The sequence below is a fragment of the Heteronotia binoei genome, chromosome 1 (assembly GCF_032191835.1).
Source record: "Heteronotia binoei isolate CCM8104 ecotype False Entrance Well chromosome 1, APGP_CSIRO_Hbin_v1, whole genome shotgun sequence".
Lineage (NCBI taxonomy): Eukaryota > Metazoa > Chordata > Lepidosauria > Squamata > Gekkonidae > Heteronotia > Heteronotia binoei.
The window spans coordinates 168,201,128-168,223,499 of NC_083223.1; the positions used below are offsets into that span (position 1 = coordinate 168,201,128).

At 42.0% G+C, this 22,372-nt stretch overlaps 1 protein-coding gene across 1 annotated transcript in view; it reads right to left on the bottom strand.

Moving 5' to 3' along the window:
• The window catches only part of SRD5A2 (steroid 5 alpha-reductase 2), a 90,311-nt gene that overhangs the window by 3,131 nt on the left and 64,808 nt on the right, over positions 1 to 22,372 (bottom strand). The window contains exons 2-4 of the mRNA XM_060244012.1: positions 10,249 to 10,412; positions 5,388 to 5,489; positions 1,496 to 1,646 (exon numbers count right to left, since the gene is read on the bottom strand). Coding sequence (XP_060099995.1) covers positions 1,496 to 1,646; positions 5,388 to 5,489; positions 10,249 to 10,412 — 417 coding nt within the window. The remainder of the gene's footprint in view (positions 1 to 1,495; positions 1,647 to 5,387; positions 5,490 to 10,248; positions 10,413 to 22,372) is intronic.

Genomic DNA, 22,372 nt, shown 5'->3' on the forward strand with positions numbered 1-22,372 from the left:
TACCAATGGAAATGGTACTACTTATTTTAAGATAGATGAAATTTCCCTTCAGTGCAGTTTCAACAAAAAACACTGGATACATATTTGAATCCAGTGGCACCTTTAAAAGTGCTTTAAATGTTATTCTGCTGCTTCAGCTACCCATCTGATTCTACATACATGTCTGTACATCACTTGATAACTCATTGTGATTTGTTGGATATCTGAGCTTGCCCTACAGAAGGGAGACCTACACTTTACACACAAATGAATGTAATTGAGCCCTGAGGCTCTGTTTTTTCTTTCTTTCTTGAAGCTACTTTAGGAGAGCTGGCATTTTAGCACAGAAGTAGCCACAAGGTATATGTGGTCTTGCCCTGCAGCAAACAAGATATAATCCCACAAGAAGAAGACAAAATACCTGAGGAAGATTATTTGGAGTGGAGGGATGGTAAAAGGAACAAAATTAATCACATGCTCCTCACCAAGTCCTTTTATCAGTTCCAAATTTTTTTTCCCAAAGCTGCTTTTTGTTTTAAAAAGGATTGGGCTATTATATGCGTCTGTGGGCAGCCCTCAAACTACATTGTTTCCAAGATGATATGAGGAAACTTTGCAGTTTGGTCTTGACCATTTGATCTATGAGGGCCCATTCACACACATGTTCAGCTCTTGATGCCATAGTCATCAAGAAATGAACATGTTATTTGAGCCAGCCCTAAGTAATTCTGATGTCCTAGGACAGGGGTGGGGAACCTCTGTCCCGAGGGCCATATGCGGCCCTCAAGGTCACTTGGAGTGGCCCTTGGGGATTGCTGGGCCGAACTGTGCCATGTGGCAGCTTCCCTGGGGCCTGGCTGGCCAGTCAGCAAGGATTGTGCAGCCCAGCCCACTCTGTGCAGCAGCCTCCCCAGGGCCAGGCAGGGATCACAGGGCCCAGTTGTACTGTGCGGCAGCCTCCCTGGGGCCTGGCTGGCCAGCCAGAATTGCTGCAGGGCCTGGAAAAGTTACTTTCATAGTTTAGGTAAGTTTCCCCCTTATTTCTTTATTTCCATTTCTTTCCATTTCTTCCCCCCATTTCTTTGTTCCCCTTTGATTCCCATTTCTTTATTTATTGATTATCCCAGATAGTGTGGCCTAATATGCTAATGAGTGTGTGACCTAATATGTTAATATATGGGGATGTGGTCTAATATGCTACTAAGTTCCCGCTGGGCTTTTTCTACAAAAAAGCCCTGGGCCTATGCATTTGCTTAGGGCGGCAGGCCGTGTGTGTGTGTGTGTGCGCCAGATTAGGCTCTCCCCACATGACTTCAAATAGAAAAACAATTATTTGCATTAATTTTGCTGGCCTGAATCATTCTCCCTTGGTGGAGCACTGTTTTTTAAGTCGATAATTTTGTATGACCCGCGAATGATGTTATAAATATCCATATGACCCTTGGCAGAAAAAAGGTTCCCCATCCCTGTCCTAGGATATCAGCAGCTGCCATACAGATAATAATAGGCTTCCTACCTGTGATGATGATAAGCCCGTGGCCCAACAAAGCACACTGTAAAAAGTGCAAAGGCAAAAGCTGGTAGGCACCAGGTTGCTATTGCATAGCCAAACCATTCCAGTATCTCACCAAAAAAATTTGCTCCTGAAACATATACAAATAGTCCTCCTGCATAAAACAAAGAGAAGCACATTGCAAGAATGAAAACTGATGCTCCTAATATCATGTCAGTATTCCAGACTAATGTTGATTTGATGTGCTATAACCTGATTCCTCTCCCCTAAACATAAAAATAATGCTAAGGCTGTAGGTCTATAGTCAGGCTGCTTAACTCATATTGAAATCATAGTGCAGAAGTCAACAGGATTGAAGTAGCTCAACTTCATGTGGAATTGTAGCCTAACAGAAAATTAGCATGCAAGATATGTTTATTATCAGAAAATGAGATAGGACCAAACCAAATATGCATCTGAGAGAGAATAATGGGCCTCGCTCTACTTTACTAAGTCATTGTATCCACCACAAGGACTTGGTATCAGAAGTGTGATGGAAATTTTGTATGTCCCAGATGCAAACTGGCTCTCTTCTGCACACAACTGTGGTGCACAGGAAGGCTTCAGCCCCACACCCCCATCCAATGCCTTTTTTGCATCTTTAAACAGCCTTGTGGAGCTACTTTTTGCTCCATTACAAAAATACCATGTAGCCATCTACATAGGTAATAAATGTGGTGAATACAAGGACTTTGTAACATGCAGCTTCACTGTAACACTTCTCAGAAGGACCACCAGCCTGTTCTCATGTTTCCACCCATTGAAAGGTTCTTAAGAGGCCTTTTTCTGGATCCCTTTGCCATCAGATGTGAGGCTGGAAGTAACCAGGGCGTCAATATCTGGGAGTTTCAGGGGTGAGTTCAGCAAGGCTGCACCCTCCAGGGTTCTCCTGTCCTCTAATGGGATCTTGACAAGCTTCAGAAAGCAAAAGGGGGAAGGGGGGTTGATCTAACCCTGCTCCTTTCTCCCCATCTTCTCTGGTGCACCCCAGTCTTCTCTGGTCCATGTCTGTGTTCTTCCTCCTCAGCTTGCCTTTATTCCATCTTTAAAAGTTCTCTATATTGCCAGGTTCCCCTTGGCCACCAATGGGGGATGGAGGAATAGGGTGGCCAGATCCAAGCTGGGAAACTCCTGGAGATTTTGGGATGGACCCTGGGAAGGACAGGGACCTCAGTGGGGTAGTATGCCATAGACTTCACCCTCCAAAGCATCCATTTTTTTGCAGAACTGATCTCTGTAGTCTGGAAATAAGCTGTAATTCCAGGGGATCCCCAGGTCCCACCTGGAGGCTGGCATCCCTAACTGTTCCCCCTGGAGCAGAGCCTCCCAAGACTCACTCACTCTCCCTTCATGGGAGGTGAGGCCTGCTTGACTGGCATGTTCCCCAGCCCCTGAGAAGCCAGCCAAGAGTCTGTGAATCCTTCAAACACCACCCGGTGCACCTTTAAAGGCCTGCTCTTCTGGCAAGGCTCTCCTTCCCTTGCCCTGCGACTCCCCTCAACATGAGCAAAAAACAGAGGGAAATACAGTGTTAAACCTATTAAAAAACCAGAAACACCGTATTGTACCTATCAACAATATGTATGACATTACTTATATAAAGATTCACTTCTCACACTCCTGATCAATACGTTTTTTAAATAACTACCTTATAGTTTACAAACTAAAGTACAACTGTGACCATCAGTTCACTAACAGTAAAACAACTCTTGATGTTGCTGAACCTTAGTGTGAAAAAAAGGCCATATGGTTCTATTAACATTAGTTAAGTTCAGTCTTGTCCCCAAGGATTGTAACACAACTACAAGCAGTAGCAAGCAAAGACAACATGCATGTTTCTTAATCTTCCTCTTGGTCAGCTTGTCTCTCATACAATTATTTCAGAACCATTGCCTACAAGTTTTTATAATGGCAGCAAATAACTGTCCTGCAGATTCACCTCAAGAGTTTCAGGCAATAGGCTGAATTGGTTATCCCTTTTTGTATTTTAGCTGCCTCAAATTGATAATAAGGTCTTACTGGTGGTTGGTTTTCTTGATAATTTGGTTCTAAAAAGGTACATGCAGAGCTATTATGTTGTGTTTTAATGTGAGCTAGTTTGTACAATGAGTATTTGGGGAACTGACAGAAAACACTTGAAATAAATAAATGAAACTGTATATACCAGGAGTGGCCAATGGTAGCTCTCCAGATGCTCCCATCAGCCTCAGCCAGTATATACCCCTGGTATATACTATGATGATGTAATTCTTTATATTTATCTTAATCATGAAAGAGAGGCAAAAGGAGGCAGCAATAGGAATCCTGTTAACAGGATAGGGGAGTAGGGTTAGGGAAGGGGGGAGTGAAAAGCCAAATTATGTTTCAGCTTTCTTAGGCTGCAATCAAACGGCAAGTGAGGTGCAGTCTGGCCACACGTCTAAACTCTTCAGAACTATTTGACACTCTGAGGTGTGAAATGGGCAGGGTTCTCTGTATATTTTAAGAGATAAGAAGGGTAGCAAGTGTGATGTCCTGACTTATGTGTAACCCCTTGAGAGGGAAGTTTTAAGAGAGTGGTAGGCACTGAGTGGAGAGGGGGTATCAAAGAGACCAAGAATTTCAGAGATTAGGTCTCCTGAAGAAATATAACTATATGCAGAACAAATAACTGCACATATTGCTAACTGAAGGGGGGAAATGGCAGCCAGGAAGGGGAAGCCACAGACCTCTAGATGTCTTGAGTGTGCAACGAAGTGACTAGATGGATGGAAATGTGTGGTGGAACAATTAAAGCCTTAAATACCAGATTTTCTCAGGGTTCAGAGAAGTTCAGGGTAAGGACAAGGGGCCAACGATTGGGGACCAGGAGGACAGATGTTACTGGATGCACATGTTAAATCTGGTAGAGAGAAGTGATGACATCAGACCAAACAGCCCGTCTGCTCGCAGCCCTATATGACATATAGCTTCACACAAACCCTCAAGAACTGTCTTCTGTTTCCCCTGAAATGTTTATATAGCAGGGGACTCACTTTGGTCTTGGTGTTCTGATTTTAATATTTCGGGTTGTGTTCTCCATATTGTCTCTCCCAGTTCAAAACAATAAATGACATCTGCTGTTACAGTTACCAGTCTTCTGTATGTTGACTACAGAGCCTGACTGAAACGTGACTTAGGATGGGTGAGCTTGCCCTACCCTATTTATCACTCTTCTGAGAATATTACATCCTAGTTCTGTATTTTCAGAACATAAGAGAAGCCATGCTGGATCAGGCCAATGGCCCATCTAGTCCAATCCCTCTGGGCCAAAAAAGCCCAGGTGCCATCAGGAGGTCCATCAGTGGGGCCAGGACACTAGAAGCCCGCCCACTGCACTCCCCCCCCACCAACCACCAAGAATACAGAACATCACTGCCCCAGACAGAAAATTCCAACAATATGCTGTGGCTAATAGCCACTGATGGACCTCTGCTCCATATGTTTATCCAATCTCCTCTTGAAACTGTCTATGCTTGCAGCAGCTACCACCTCCTGTGGCAATGAATTCCATGTGTTAATCACCCTTTGAGTGAAGTACTTCCTTTTATCAGTTCTAACCCAACTGCTCAGCGATTTCATTGAATGTCCACAAGTTCTTGTATTATGAGAAAGGGAGAAAACTACTTCTTTCTCTACTTTCTCTATCCCATGCATAATCTTGTTGACCTCTATCATGTCACCCCTCAGTCGACGTTTCTTTTGTGCTTTTATCAACCGCCAATTTCTCACCATGATCCTTTACTCTGTTTACTAAATGCTTTTCAAACAAAGAGGCAGGCTCCCACAGTAAGATTAAGAAATCATATATTTCTGGGAAACTGGGAGAAAGACACACCTTGTGGAATCTTGTAAGTGAGCTCCCCAGGTTTTCTTAGCTGTCGTAGCAGGAAATCACTGTGAATATTGATACCCATTCCAAACAAAAACAACAAGATACCTAAGGGAAGAAAATGAGAAGTTACACTGGAAGCACACACACAAAAAAACTTATCCTGGGAGTCTCCCATCTATGAGACCAATGTACAAACAGTCTAAATAATCAAACATACAAAAAAAAAGTGTAACACTTTTTTCTTTTCCTGGTTTAATTGCAACAAGCAAAGTTATCCTTCATGAGGGCTTAAAGTGAAGAGGGAATGGTAGTGCACACCCCTCCTTATAAAGAAGTTAGAGCAGATCTATCTTGCATGTTGGCAGAAATTTAGGGAATCATTTGCCTATCTTAAACAGAAAAATCGTAGGGGGTGTTTCTGCAGGCCAGGATAAGGGCTTTCCTGGTCTCTCAGCTAAACATGCCAAACAGGGATACCAGAGACCCAGAATAGTACATTCTTTCAGAGGGACAAGGAACAAAGGAGTAAGAGACTAATATGGCCTCTAGTAAATTGAAGAGCCCTGTGGCGCAGAGTGGTAAAGCTGCAGTACTGCAGTCCTAAGCTCCACTCATGACCTGAGTTTGATCCTGGCGGAAGCTGGGTTCAGGTAGCTGGCTCAAGGTTGACTCAGCCTTCCATCCTTCCGAGGTCGGTAAAATGGGTACCCAGCTTGCTGGGGGGGAAAGTGTAGGTGACTGGGGAAGGCAGTGGCAAACCACCCCTTGAAAACGTCGTGAAAGCAACGTCACCCCAGAGTCCGAAACGACTGGTGCTTGCACGACTACCTTTACCTTTTTTTAGTAAATTAGTAAAAGGATAATTACTGTTAATACACATAATATATGTTGAGACTCACATGCATCTGAGAATGACAGTGATGTCCAACTGAATACAGAAGTGAAGATAATAACTTAGAGATGGCCAATAGATAGTTGTATGTATGAGAAACTTGAACTCACTATTTTTCATATTCCTTTTTATGAAAAAAGTGGGAGGAATGAAATAACACATCACATATATATTTCAAGAAGACACTGAGCATAGAGGACTTTGTATTGTGTTTGAAGTTTTAAGACCATTAGACAGGAATGTGTCTCCTTGTTAAATTGAGACAGTTGGCTATTGTTGGAAGATGATTTTGAAAACCTACAGATGTGGGAGTTGGAGTTGATTAATAGCATCATCTTAGGTGAGGCTCCTTGCTTGTGACCTGTTTATTTTGGGCAAGACATTTTAATGGACTTGAGTAATTGATCTCTTTTAATTATCTATATAGAATCACTGTATAGTATTATATTCTTTTATGTTAATGAATTTTAAGATGCAAACAACTACATTGTAATAAAAAAGATAAAATGGAAGCAAAAATTCTCTAATGTATACTATATACCCAAATGACCCCAAAACCATTATTGAGGTATACTTCTTGCCAGAGATAAATTATCTGATATAGGAACATTAACTAAATGCCTATGGCTTCTTAAATGCATAATTACACATGAATCAGGCCTCACTAGAGTCATCCAGAATACACCCTAATGCTTGCATGCTTTCTTTGATTAATGTTACAGGGAGTGGAACACACTCATCCTTTTCCCTGGATAGCTCTGTCCAGCATGTGTGTGTGTATTAAGTGCCATCAGTCACTTATGTTTTATGGCGACCCTATAAATTAATGACTTCCAAAATATCCTATTGTAAACAGCCCTACTCAGCTCTTGCAAATTGAGAGGCGTAACTTCCTTGATTGGGTCAATTAATTTCATTTTGGGTCTTCCTATTTTCCTGCTGCCTTCAACTTTTCCTAGCATTATTGTCCTTTCCAGTTACTCCTTTCTCATAATGTGACCAAAGTATGATAGCCTCAATTTAGCCTCATCTTTAGTCAGGCCCTTGAGCAACTGGTTCTTGTCTGCTTCCTTCTCCCTCTCTGTTGCTTACTTCTGCATCTCAGCTTGCTTTGCAAGGCTTGCTCAATCACACAGGAGCTACAGAGCAAAATGTTGATTTTCTCCATTGGTTGAGGCTCCTCCCCCTCCTGGTCCCTGGGGAATGAAAGAGCCAGAGCTTCCTTTGCTCAATTCCCTGGATCCCATAGGAGAAACAAAAAGAAAGCACCTTTAAGACCAAGTGCTAACGTTTTAAGCATGTTTTAAGGTTGTTTTAAAAAAATCTTTAGTAATGTTTGTCTGTATTCTTTAAAAAGTTTATATATCTGCTACCTAATCTTAAATAGGTAAACACATGGCCAGGCCCGACATAGCCTGGCTCGGCCCGGCAAGGTCTCATTTATGTCAGATTCGGCCCTCATAACAAATGAGTTTGACACCCCTGCATTATACTGTTAGGGTCATGGCCTCTACTCACTATGGCTCAGCATATCCTACATGACAAAAGGAATGGTAATGTGCCTTAATTGCTGTTGATATCCTTTCAGTGGGCCTTAAGTGTCAGGAGAACAGCCACCAGGAACTGGAGGAGGTGACTCCTCAGTGAAGGGAAGGAATAGATGGGTGTCTGTGTAGAAAAAAGATATGTTAGATTCTGGAAGCAACTCCCCTGATGAGAATTGGTTGAAACTCCCCGGAGGAGGTACAGGAGCTCTTTGATGTAGGGGAGCAGATCTGCCAGTAAGAGTGCTTGTGTGCCTTTACCCGTGCTCTGCTTGTAAATTAAGCTAATGCTACAAAAACACCATGAGTGTTCAGGGCTAGTCTCGTCTCCAAAGAGAACCAATCCAGGTAAGTGCCTATCTCTGAAACTTCTCACTGTTCAAAGAAGTGGGGTACGAGCGATAATACTAAGCATTTATCCTGACAAACACTGGAAGTGTTCCATGATTAATTACCACAGGCATTGCCTGTCCCTTTTGTGCTTGAAAGTCATTGCGTGAGCACTGAACAATTTAGCTTTTTTTACAAGAACAGACTAGTACATTCCGTAGTTTTTCCTGCCTGAAGGTTATCAAACATATGCAGAGGCACACTAGGAAGTCAAAATAGCCCAGGAGCAAGCCACACTGAGAAAGTCTATTTGGTGTAAGAAGTCAGCACTGAAGGCCTTGCCCCCAGCAGCACCAACAATGTGCATTGACTTGTTGCCACCCCATCTCTGCATGGCCATCAGGATGCAGCTAAAGATCTGGCACTGATCCTTGTTACCATATGAGCCAAGACATCCCTGAGGTGCTGGCAGAGGTACCACAACCTGGCTCTGTTTTCTCCTGGCTGCCAGTGGCCATTCATGGCAGTGCCACTGGGAGCTTTCCCTAAATAAAGTTGCTTATCTGTCCTCAACTTATGCATCCTCCTAACTAAGCTTGCAGATCTAAAACACTGCAGTATGGAGAAACTGATTTATTGCTGCATGAGTACTAGTAGGCATCAGCCTACTTTGTATCAGATGTATGGTAGACTGAGACGGTCTGGAAAGAGTACATATGGACGTACATAATTTCAGTGATGACTCACTGTGGAAGCACATTCATAGCCTATCTGACACACAAATAACCTTTCTGCATGGTCAACTGCTCAGGCAGGGAAATCTGCTGTAGTTTGGAGAGCAGAAACTGACTTTGCGCCCTGCTGACATACATGCCTTCTTGCTGCTCTTAAAGCATCTTCCCGACACTTTTCAGATCCAGCACTGATGGGCTGGCCCTTGTTTTAGTCATGAAGTCTCTCCTTCCTTATCTCTCCTGTCCACACTTTAAACAGTGTGTGTGTGTGTGTGTGGAGGGGGTGGACCAACTTAAGAATTATAAACTATCCAAGCACTGGACTGGAAGAAGATTCTGAGCACTGGGGGGAAATAACAAAAGTGGAAGGGGACTTTCAATCTGGACACTGTATTTAAAACATGAAGCCTCAAAACCCGCATCTGCTCCTTTTAGAAGACATGTCTTTGCACGTGGACTAAGATTCATTGGAGGACAAGGAAATTTAGCAGAGTAAACTACAAGTAAGCATGAACAAAATGAACAGTCTAAATATGTACTGAAACATGGAATTGTTAATATAATTATTTTTGCTATTAAACTAAAAGTATAAGTCTTCTTGACTGTTGCTCATCCAGGGGTCATTTCATAGAAAAAGAGATGCCAGAGCTCATTAGCAGAACTCATTTGCATATGCTACAAATCCCTGACATCACCAGAAGGTGTACTAAATTATATCAGCTCAACATCTACCTTAAAATGTTTCTTGAATTATAATAGTCATACTAAAATCTTACTCCCATCATACTTTTAAAATTACTTTCTCCTATGTGGCCACAGTGGCATGGTGAAGATTTCCATCTGTCTGCTTTATATGTTTTGGTTATTTTCCTTTTTTTGTGGGGGAAAATATTAGAAAGTTTGTCAAATCTTAAGAGTTCAGCAAAATTCTCACAGGGGGTTTGAACAATGGAGCCCAGGAGCAAGTATTTTTTTTTGGGGGGGGGGGAGTTGAGAAAGAAAAAACACAGTAAAATTTAGAGGTTCCAGAGCTCTGCTCCCAAAATGAGGCCTGCTCATAACTACCAGAATAAACTGATTCATTCCAACGGCACCAGAGCTTCATTAAAGCATATACAAATGTGCTTAAAGTGCTCTCTAAAAAATTTTTAGCACACAATCAATTCAACTGCATCTCAACAAAAGAAACACATCCCTTACAAAGTGTTCTCCTTTTGCTTTTGTTGATCAAGCCATTGTTTTCCACTCTGGGATTTAAACTAGTATCATGTGCCCCAGGATTTCACATTAAGGCCCTGAGACAATTTTGATGGAGCTCATGCAACTGGACAGCCAGATGTTTGCCACCCAGAAACTGTGATTACCTGATGTAAACCTTATGTCGTTGCACCAGTCATCTGGATATTCAGCGCAGTAAACCATGTAGTAACCTTGAAGGAAGCCATTATAGACACAGAACAGCATGCCGGAAAGCAGTGTGTGCAACGGGAAAGGTCTGCCTCTTGTAAGTAATGAGTAAATGAATGTCCTGAGATAGACAAAAAACATACAATTTAATAGCAGGTGAAATAGATTTTCAGTTCCCTAGTAGTCTCGGTATGCTGTCAGGTATCAGGAATTTCATTCTAAGAACTGACATTTTGTTGTGATTAAGTGATCAGAGTAGGGTTGATGATACCTGGGTTCAAATTCCCACTCTGCCATGAAGCTTACTGGATGACCTTTGACTAGTCTCTCTTTCCTCTCAGTCTAGCCAACCTCACAGAGTCAATGTGGGGATAAAATAGAGGAGGGAAGAATCATGGACGTCTTTAACTCTTTGGTAGAAAGATATACCGTATTTTTCGCTCCATAAGACGCACCTGAGCATAAGACGCACCTAGTTTTTAGAGCTGTTTGTGTGAATTTAGAGGCATTTGTGTGAATTTTTTGCAGTATTCGCTCCTTAAGACGCACACACTTTTCCCTCCACTTTTTTGGGGGGGGAAAGTGAGTCTTATGGTGCAAAAAATACGGTACTTTGCCTCAAATTATTTTTCAGATAATACCTAAGCTTCATTTCTTCAGGTCTGGTACAAATTTGTAACATGGGTCCCCCACTTCGAGATCCCATATACAAAAAACAACTTTTTAAATTTTACTTCTAAAATGCCATAAATAGCCCATTTATGGTAATGGGCTTGCAAACAGCTGGCCCATCTGGACCTCTTAGGCCCTTGTAATGTATGCCACCCCTCTCTTCAAAATGTGGAAAACTTTTTATGGCTTTGCATTCCTTTTTTTTTTTTTGGCATTACATTAATAGGAGCTGCTCAGTGCCCAGATCCTAGTCCACTTCATTTTGGCTCACATGGACAGCATATGAGTAGGGATAAGTGTACTTCTTGTCAGTTTACATCACTTATCAAAAGGTCCAATTTATCCTGTGTTTAAATTTAGGTGAGTAGCTGTGTTGGTCTGAAGCAGCAGAACAAAGTTTGAGTCCAGTGGTACCTTTAAGACCAACAAAGCTTAATTCTGGGTATGAGTTTATACTGCAGATTATGAAAGAATCCCTCACAAAGAGCTGGAACTCTATTGAACAAACTGTCTACAGGTAGTGGCAGGATTCATCTAGCTAATTGTTTTTAGAATAAAATACCTAGAACAGTCAATGCTTTTCTATGTTTTAACCAATTTATTGATAGCATATGGTTACAGAACTTAATTTCCCTTCGTTGCTTCAATACTAACCCATATGACTTTTCAATCCCCCCTCCCTCCAATATAGACTTCCCCGAGGTTATAGATTCTAATTCAATACTAAAGATACATCTGACTAATCAAAATTCGTTATATAAATATTTCCCCCCCTTCTTGCTTCTTCGTTTCCCCCCCCCATTATTACTAAAAAATTGTCCAATGTCTTCTTACATTCGACTCTTTCTCTATGTATTCTTTAAACTTCCTCCATTCTTTTTTAAATATCTCCAAATCATAGTCTCTTAATGTTCTAGTTAATTTATCCATTTCACTCCACGATAGAACTTTCATAGTCCAATCCCATTTATCCGGTATTTTTTCTTGCTTCCAAAGCTGCGCATACAATGTCCTAGCAGCTGATAGCAGGTACCAAATTAGAATCCTATCTTCCTTTGGATATTTTTCTAATTGTAATCCGAGCAAAAATGTCTCTGCAATTTTCTTAAAGTCGTAACCCAATATTTTGGAGATTTCTTGTTGTATCATCTTCCAATACTCTTTCGCTTTTTCACATGTCCACCACATATGGAAGAAAGAACCTTCATGTTTTTTACACTTCCAACATCTATCCGACATTTTCTTGCTCATCTTAGCCAATTTTTTCGGGGTCATATACCACCTGTACATCATCTTAAAACAATTTTCTTTTATGCTCTGACAAGTTGATATCTTCATTGAGTTCTTCCAAAGGTATTCCCATGCATCCATTTGTATTTCTCTATTCACATTGATTGCCCATTTGACCATTTGAGATTTTACTACTTCTTCTTCTGTAGACCATTTCAATAATAACTTATATACTTTTGATATCAATTTTTCATTATCACCAAGCAGGACCCTTTCCAATTCTGTTTGTTCTCGTCTAATTCCTTCCAATTTTATATCATTTTCCAACAAGCTTTTAATTTGTTGCATTTGAAACCAATCATATTTATTGTCTAGCTCTTCCGAAGATTTTAATTCAATTTTATCTCCTCGAATCTTGAGCAGTTGGTTATATGACATTTCTCTTTTATTGTTGGATTCAGCTGTTATTTTTATTACTTCTGCTGGCACTATCCACAGCGGTTTTCTCTCATCCCCATATTTCTTATATTTTATCCAAGTACTTAGTAAAGTGTTTCTAACATAGTGGTGAGAGAAAAGACCATCCATTTTATTCTTCCCATAATACATATACGCGTGCCAGCCGAATTTATTTCCGTGAGCTTCTAACCATAAAGGTTTTTTATCTAACAGCATTATCCAATCTTTAATCCATGTCAAACAAACTGCATCATGATACAATCTTAGATCAGGAAGTTGAAAACCTCCTCTCTCTTTAGCATCTGTTAAAATCTTCACCTTTATTCTTGGTTTCTTTCCGGCCCATATAAAGTCAGAGATTTTCCTTTGCAAACAGTCAATGCTTTTCTGTCATGAATGTAATCACAAAATTCATTTTGCTGTTAAAGATCATAAGTCAGCATCATGTTAAGGCACAGCTAAATGGAATTTTTTAAGTGTGGCAGCAATTATTGCTCTGAGCACATTGTTATCTTACAGAAGGATGGCACCAAACCAGTATCAGCACCTCAAAAACTTCCATGTTACTCATTTATGCTCTTGATAAGGTTTTTTTTCTGGGGGAATGCAGCAAAATGGAGTTCTGAAATATCTTTGTGGAAACAAAATTCTAAAAAAATAATAATTAAAAGTTCATGACGGGCACCCACGTGCTTCTCCTTCATTTCCCTCTTGAGAGTTCTGGCACCTCTTTTTTCCAGAAAAAAAAAGCCTTGACTGTAGAGGAGGTAACTGCAGATGCAGTATGGGAAACTGCGTGGCGGACTATAGAAGGGAAAACAGATCAATTTTCAGACCAAAGAGAACAGAATCTCTGCCAGAACAACAGTAGCTTGTTAGGCTGCCAAGAAAAGGACAAATTGGTTCACAGCACATAATTCATGGAAGATTGTTTGAACAGAAACATTGCCATGTGTTCCATATAAACTTTACCAGATCACTGCTTGGTGAAAAGCAGAAAAAGCTGCCATATAAGGAAAATAAAGGAAGGATATAATTTATTAGAATTAGACAACTGAAGGTTAAATTCCTTGCTTTAGAAGTCTGAAGGGCAGCCCTGATGTAACCTTTTGGGGTTTCATCCATGGGGAGACTGGTACCATTATTAGACAGTCACATTATTACTTCTGTTTATATCTGGGGACCAAACTAGATTACACCTGCCACAAATTGGGTTAGGATTCCCCAGCCCATTATACAGACATATGTGATGTCAGGGAATGAAAATAAACAGGTTGCTTACCTGTAACTGATGATCTTCGAGTGGTCATCTGTGCAGTCACACACATGGGTTTTCCGCCTGGAAACGAACCCGACCTCGGAGAATTCAAAGCTAGCCTAGGCGTTTTATTTTGGCACGCATTCCCTCTCGATCTGGGGAGCAGGCATCCACTGTGCATGCCTGGAACGAGGGGAAGGTGCTCCACCCACCCAGTTTCTTCTAGCTGCTGTATAGAGAAGAATTTATATTAGAGAGAAGAATAAACCAGCAGCGGGGAAGGCTGGGCAGGCGTGTGTGACTGCACAGATGACCACTCGAAGATCATCAGTTACAGGAAAGCAACCTGTTTATCTTCATCGAGGTATCTGTGCAGTCCCACACATGGGTGACTGGTAAGCTGGAGTGCACGGTTGGTGGGTGTTGGTTCAGGGATGAAAGAACACCTGTTCAAACATGCATATAAATGACATGAAATACTGTACTTACAGGGCATGGAGCTGAAGGCGTCAGTCAAAAATGGAGCGAAGTACAGCCTGCCCGAAGGATACATCATGCTGTGCAGACTGCAGTGGCACAGATGTCCTCCATAGGTACGCCTCTGCAGAAGGCTGATGATGTGGAAACGGCTTGAGTGGAATGAGCTCGCAAATGTTCGGGTAAGGGTTGTTTAGCCAGCTGGTAACATAAGGCAATTGCAGACACAACCCACTTCAAAAATCTCTGAGTTGATATCTTGTAGCCCTGCTTATGTGTCCCATAGGCTACAAAAAGTCTAGAGTCTTTCCGGAAGGGACATGTCCTATCAATGTAGAATGCGAGGGCTCTACGTACGTCGAGATTATGTAGAGTTTTTTGTCCGACATCACTGTTCTGAAAGAAGGAAGGAAGTGTAGTCAATTTCCCTAAGTGGTAAGTTGAAACCACCTTTGGGAGGAAAGTAGGGTCCAGACGTAGCACCACTCTGTCATGAAAAACAGTGTATGGGGGGTCTGTCCGGAAGGCACAAATGTCACTAGCTCTCCTGCCGGATGTAAGTGCCACCAGTAAAAACATCTTCCAGGACAAGAGATGCAGTGGAATGGATGCCATCGGTTCAAAGGGAGGTTTCATCAACTGGCTCAGGACAAGAGAGAGGCTCCACGTCGGTTGAAGTTGACAAATTTGAGGGTGAAGATGCAGAATGCCCTTTAGGAAGGCTTTTGTCACGGAATGAGAGAAGACAGTGTGTCCTTCAATGTGTGGATGAAGAGCTGAAATAGCAGCCAAGTGAACCTGCAGGGAGGAGTAGCCAAGACCGAAGTCTGATAGAAGCAAGGTGTACGACAGAATTTGGGCTACAGAGGACAACTCAGGGAGGAAGTTGTGTTGTGCAGGGTATGTTGAGAAACGCTTCCACTTTTGTGAGTAGGATTTCCTAGTGGACGGCTTTCTGGCATTGAAGAGGACTCGTTGGACTCTGATTGGAGCAAAGAAGCGTGAGGCCATGAAAGTGCTGTGGAATAGCATTATACAGTCATCCAAGGAGAAGATCTTGACAGGGTTTTGGAAATTGATCTCGAGCCACTCCTGCAGAGACATCTCCCCCATTGACTCATTTGTCAACCCCAAGAATTGGGAATCATTTTTTCAACTGCTGTACTCTGATCCCCACCATTCTGCAGTTCCTCAGATTCATGAGGCCCTTTCAGACCTGCCACCTTGGCCTCCAGTGACGGCTGGAGAAGTTAGATCTTTGATCAGTAAACTCAAGAGAGGCAAAACTCCAGGCCCTGATTTTATTCCCCCAGATCTATTGAAAGATAATATAGACTGGTGGTCCTCTCTCTTGGCCCCATTGTTTACATATATAGATTTGACAGGGGATTTACCTGAGGCCTGGAGAGAGGCTATCATCATTCCTTTTTTTAAGTCCTGGCAGAAGGATAATCCAGCCAATTATAGGCCAATCAGCCTCTTGAGTATTCTGGGCAAACTATACGCTAGCCATCTTCTAGAGAAATTGCAGTGCTGGCTGATTCAAGAAAGGTATTTGGTAGATGAGCAGGCTGGTTTTAGGGAAGGACGATCCACATTGGGACATAATTTGATTCTATCACATTTGATAGAAAAATACGCAACCAGCAGAACGGTTTCTCTTTATGCAGCCTTTATTGACTTAAAATCTGCTTTTGACTCCATTCCCAGAGGGAAATTATGGGAGAAGTTAAGTGCCACCTCAACTGACACGAGACTTTTATTCCTGATCCAGGCATTATATACCAACACATCTATTAGGGTCAGGTGCAATAAGCATGGTCTCCTTACTGACCCTTTAAAAGGAGTCAAGCAAGGCTGCGTGCTGGCCCCTTCCCTTTTTGCCATCTTTATTAATGATATGATCAGCAACCTCCATCTAGTCGATACTCATCCCCCCTCCCTGGCAGACAGGCAACTGGTAGCCTTACTCTTTGCAGATGACACAATCTTGCTGTCTAGAACACCAGTAGGCCTTAGAAGGGCATTAGCTCAATTTGATCTTTATTGTGATCATAACCTCTTAGAGATTAATTATCAGAAAACAAAAGTAATGGCTTTTGGCCCAAAACCCAGGCTAAGGAGATGGAATATAAATGGCCATAGTCTACAACAGGTAACAATTTACAAATATTTGGGGGTCATGATTCAGTCCTCAGGGTCAAAGAAGGCTCACCACGAATATGCTGCCAATTCTGGTCACAAATCGACCCAGGCCACCATTAGGTTTTTTCTCACGAAAGGGGGGCATTTTATACCAGTTGCATTAAAACTTTACTTGGCCAAAACAATACCCCAACTCACCTATGGAACTATGTTGGGTCCATCCTTACCAAGTTTTGATCCCCTTGAGAAAATTCAGTCCAAATTCTTGAGAGCCATTTTCCACTTTCCAACCTGCGTTTCCAATGCAGTACTACGCTTGGAAACTGGCTTGCTAAGGATAGAGGCTAGGGTGAGCCTACTTTCAATCACCACTTGGCTTAATCTCAGCCATTGCCCCACGAATATCACATCGTTGATTTTAAAGGATAGCTATTGTTCCTCTTGGGTTAGAGCCATCCATCAGAAATTGTCTACGCTTGGCTTTTCACCTGAATCTCTCCAGATAATGGCCCTGGATCAAGCCAGGGCCATAGTCAAACAGAGACTACAAGACATCAAGAGACAGAATTATATTGCCAAGGTTCCGGATTATCTAGCTCCCCCTCAAAGGAGCTATGTGTTAGCTCCAGCCCCCTATCTCTCAACTCTAACAATACCATTCCACAGAAGGGCCTTTTCTATGGCCCATTGTAATATCTTTCCTTCAGCAGTCGTTGAGGGCCGCTTTGGAAAGGTGCCTATGGCTGAGTGGGTTTGTCCTTGCGGTGCAGATAAAGTTGAAACGATTGACCATGTTTTGTTTGGGTGTGGCCTATACCCTGGCATATGAGCCAGGTACATTTATTCTTTGTTGGAGGGATGTCTTGGGTTTTCTGATTTCAAAATCAGAAATACGCTGTTATCAGATTTTAACCCCCAATTCACAATTAATTGTGCCAAATTTATGGCGGCAGCTAGGAGAATTCGTGAGGATTATGTAAAGAAGGGGTCCTGAACTGACTGTTTTTTGAATATTTCCAAGCTTGTATTTTATCTTTTCTTAAATGCCTGAGTACTCTGTATACCATCACAAATGCTACTGAAACTGATATAAATACAGAGACCATGCATAAAGTTGCCAAATTTTGTTCCCATGCAATCAAATAGCATTTTATGGTTCTTACGAGTTAATGTCGAGGTAACAGATTGTAATTTTAACCAGTGTATTCTAGTTAATATTTCTTCTGGAGCTGTATAATTTTTAAATTTTTAAATTTTAAATTTTTTATTATATGTACTATATTTATTAAGCTAGAGGATGTTTCACCACTACTGTAATATTTGTCATATCTCATTATTCATCCTAATGTCCTATATTTTATTTTCACATTTATTTTTTAAATATCTTACGTTTTACTTATTTAGGTCCATCTTGATTTTTACAGTTTTTATGTGGTTGTTGTTGGCCTGCATTGTACTGTGTATTTGGTCATGGACCATAATAAAGCAACTGAAACTGAAACTGACTCGTTGGACTTCGGGTGGGGGGGTGGATCTAGAAATTGATGTTCCAGGCATGGCAGAAGAGCTGGGTCGTGGTGCAGGACTTTCCCTTCTTGTTGGACGATCAAGTCTCAAACTGGAGGGAAATGATGGAACATGTTTTGTGACAGGAGTAGGAGGGTGGTGAACCATGGCTGACGGGGCCACCAGGGAGTTATGAGGATACAGTTGGTCCAATCCAGTTTGATTTTTTGAAGAGTTCTGGTTATCATTGGAATTGGAGGGAATAAGTAGTGGAGTGGTCCCGACCACGAGCGGAGAAAAGCATTTCCCACGGATTGCGGAGACGGAGGGCCTTGAGTATAAAAGCGTGGGCATTGTGCATTGGCCGGAGAGGCAAAGATGTCTATGGCTGGAAACCCAAAGGTCCTGAAAACTCTCTGAAGGTAGGTGCGGTTGAGGGTCCATTCGTGATCATTTACAAGGTGCTGGCTTAGCGCGTCCGCTTGAACATTTTGGATTCCTGGCAGATGTACAGCTGTCAGGAATATGTTGTGAGCAATGCTCCAATGCCAGAAGGATAAGGCCAATCTGCAAAGGTGGATGGAAGCAGTGCCCCCCTGTTGGTTGACATAAAATACAGTGGCCACGTTGTCTGAGGTGACCTGGACATGTAGACTGCGAAGGGATGGTAGAAACGAGTGCTCTGTGGACCGCCAAGAGTTGATATGTACAGACTTCTCGTAGTCTGTCCACTGCCCTTGCACGGTCAGAGTTCCAAAGTGGGCTCCCCAACCCCACTTCGAAGCATCGGTCGTGACAATGGCCAACAGAAGTGTCCGTATGAACGGCGTTCCTGCCAGAAGATGATGTTGTTTTCCACCACTTGAGGGATGTGAGAATGTGGTGTGGAATGGTGAGTAAAGTCATCTGGTGTTGTCGATGCGGGCGGAAAGTCCGCACAAACCATAGTTGCAGAGGCCTCATGTGTAGTCTTGCAAAACACAGGACAGAGGTCATAGCAGCCATAAGTCCCAGCATACGCTGAAAAATGAATGCTGTTTGGGTAGGATGTGACATGATGGTAGAGTCCAGAGACTGAATGCGGTGGGCTCTGTCTACCGGAAGGCAAGCCTTGTAGGATATCGTAGCTAGGCGTGCACCTATTAATTGAATGTCCTGCATTGGAATCAGATTGGACTTTGTCAAGTTGACTTGAAGGCCCAATGAGGACAGGAAAAGCAGTGTGGTAGAGATGTCTTGTTGAAGTTGCTCTCTGGATTGTGCCACAATGAGCCAGTCGTCTATGTAAGGAGACATGGAAATTTTTTGTTGGCAAAGTGTTGCCCCCACCACCACCATGCACTTTGTGAAAACTCTTGGTGCAGTCGAGAGACCGAAGGGGAGGGAGCAAAACTGGTAGTGTTGATCCCTGGCGGCAAACCTCAGGAATTTTCTGCAATGATGGTTGATGGTGAGATGGAAGTAGGCATCTTGAAGGTCTATCAACGCCATCCAAGCATTTTTGGGGATCAACAGAAGGATAGACTGTAGGGTAATCATGAGGAATTTTTTGTACTGTACATGGCAATTGAGTTTGCAAAGGTCCAGTATCGGACGTTATCTTCCATCTCTCTTTGGTACCAGGAAGTATAGCGAATAGAACCCTGTGCGATGAAACTGTGGTGGAACTGGTTCTATGGCTGCTTTGTCGAGCAAGGCGCAGATCTCTGATTGAAGTGGAAGAGATGGAGGGGTACATATGAAATGATGGAACTTCAGGGGAGAATCGAACTCTGCGTAATTCCGTAACTCTGCGTAAAATCTGTAACCTCTGCGGATTATCGCTAGGACCCAGGAGTCTGAAGTTATAGATTCCCATATGGGGTAAAACGGAAATAGTCTTGTAGTATTGGACAGATGTTGTGGTGGGAGCGGAGATAGTGCTAGGAAGTCAAAGGGACTGCTTTGAAGCAGGAGTTGTCTTCTTCGTGGTCTGTGCATGAGGCCGTTGATGGAAAGGTTGTTTGGTTGGTGGAGCTTTGTGCTTCCAGTAGTCAGCCTGTTTTGGTGAGCGGAGACGTTTATAGTAGGATGGTTTCCAAACTCTCTGCCGATTGGGTTGCGCTTGACCGTCAAAGGGCAGGTCCTCAATTTTAAATTTAATGTCTGGTTGCAGTGAGAAGGATCGAAGCCAAGCATGACAACGCAAGGCGATGGATGTGGCCATGGTCCTGGACAAGCAAGCGACAGCATGGCGTACCGTGTTAATCTGTTGTTTGCTAACTTGGGAAATTTCTTGTAGGCGACGCTTGCTTCTGTGCAGAATCAGGTAGAGAAGGAACTAGCGTACCAAAAAGTATGCTAGGTAATTATGAATCTTAGAGGTAGCAGTAGTGAGGGAATAAATCTTTCTTCCTAGGGTGTCGAGTTTTTTCCCTTCTTTCTCAGGTGGAGCCGGATGTCGTGTCTGTTTGGACTTCAATGAAGAGTGGACAATCATGGAGTTGGGTGCAGGATGATTGAACAAGAATTTAGAATCCGGTGCATGAATTTTATATAATGATTCGACCCTCTTAGATGCAGGAGGAACCGATGCAGGCTTATCACAAGCCTCTTTGAGGCCCTCGAGGTGAACAGGAAGTATTGGGAAGAAAGATCCAGCAGGTAAGTCAGCGTGGACTAGGTCATGGACCACATCTGATACTGTAGGCAAATCAGTAGTGAGCTTGATATTTAGAGTGCTAGCCATATGGGTTAGCAGGTCTAAATAGGCCTTGGAGCCCTCAAATGGTGAAAAATCTGTCAGTTTATTGATGTCAGAAATAGGCGATACAGGTGTGGATCCTGCAGACTGAGAAGAGTCGGAGTGTTCAGAGTCAGAATCTTCAAGTGCCTCCATAGGTGTGGTTGGACGTCGTGTGAAGGTTTAGTCGATATTGATATAGCCTTTTCCGGATGGGTAGGTTGGCCAAGTTGTTCTATCTGTTGTTTAGATGGAGCGGAATGGGCAGCAGAAGCTGAGGCCACGGGTGATTGCAGTTTCTTTTCTTTCTTTTTTTTTGTCCAAAAACTTTTTTATTGAATTTAATAAACATACAAATAGAGCAATCAATGACTGTATCTGCAATCATTCTTTGTGTATAAGTATAGCATACCAACAGAAAACAAAATATAAATATATATACAAAATACAAACAAAACAAAACATACATACATTCACTCACACATACATAATTGGCAGCTGAATTAAAAAATAAGTACTCTGTCCATATATTAATTACATTAAATTAATAATGTCATAATATCTACCAGGTATACATGTACGCATCTGATCTACAGGACCAAAAGAAAATTTAAGAAATGGAAGCCACTTGTACATCAGAGATTCGTTACTTTTTGAATTGATTATATTGCATAAACTATCTGCTATCTTGTCCATAGCATAGACCTCCCAGATTTTAGCATACCAGGTTTTAACTGGAGTAATATTGGGAGATTTCCAAAATTGGGCTAACACCATTTTAGCAGCAGCTAGTAAAAGGGATATCAGGGATTTATTGAGAGAAGTAATAGAAAAATCTTTCCAACAGTCAAGCAAAATGAGTTCCAATCTTAAGGGTAAACTATAGCCCGTGATATCCTTGATTTTCGCCACAATTACTGCCCAAAACGACTGCACCCTCGGGCAAGACCACCAGCAGTGTATAAATGTGCCCACCTCTCCACAATTTTTCCAACATTTGGAGGATTGATTTATCGCCATATGGCTTAATCTCTGAGGTGTTAAATACCACCGAAACAAAATTTTTTGAGTTTTTAATTGTATATTCAATGATTTTGAAACAAACGAAGGAGATGACCAGATTTGTTGCCAAACATCCTCCTGAAAATTAATTGAACTATTCCTTTGCCAAATTTCTTGATAGGATAACAAATCAACAGCATCAATGTCTAGCAAACCCTTATAAATAAATGAAATCAGTCCCTTCCGCTTTAAAAAAGGAGAATATAGCAAGTGTTCAAAGAAAGTAAGAGGTCGATTGAAATTGTATTTCTTTAAGAGTGATGTCACCAAGTTGTTAGTTTGCAAGTATTCAAACCATGGGATTTTTGTCCCACCAGTTTTCTCTTCCAAAGATTTTTTGTCGAGCATTTTTCCACTGGACAAAATATCCACAAACCTATAAAGGTTATATTTTTTCCAAATTGGAAAAGACTTGTAAAAAAACCCCGGTTGAAACCAAGAAACATCCACAAAATGAGATAGTGGAGATATTGGAGGGGCTAAAGAGAGGCGACGTTTGTCCCAAATCTGAAAAATAGCTTTAAGAAAAAGGTTGGAGGAGATAATAGGT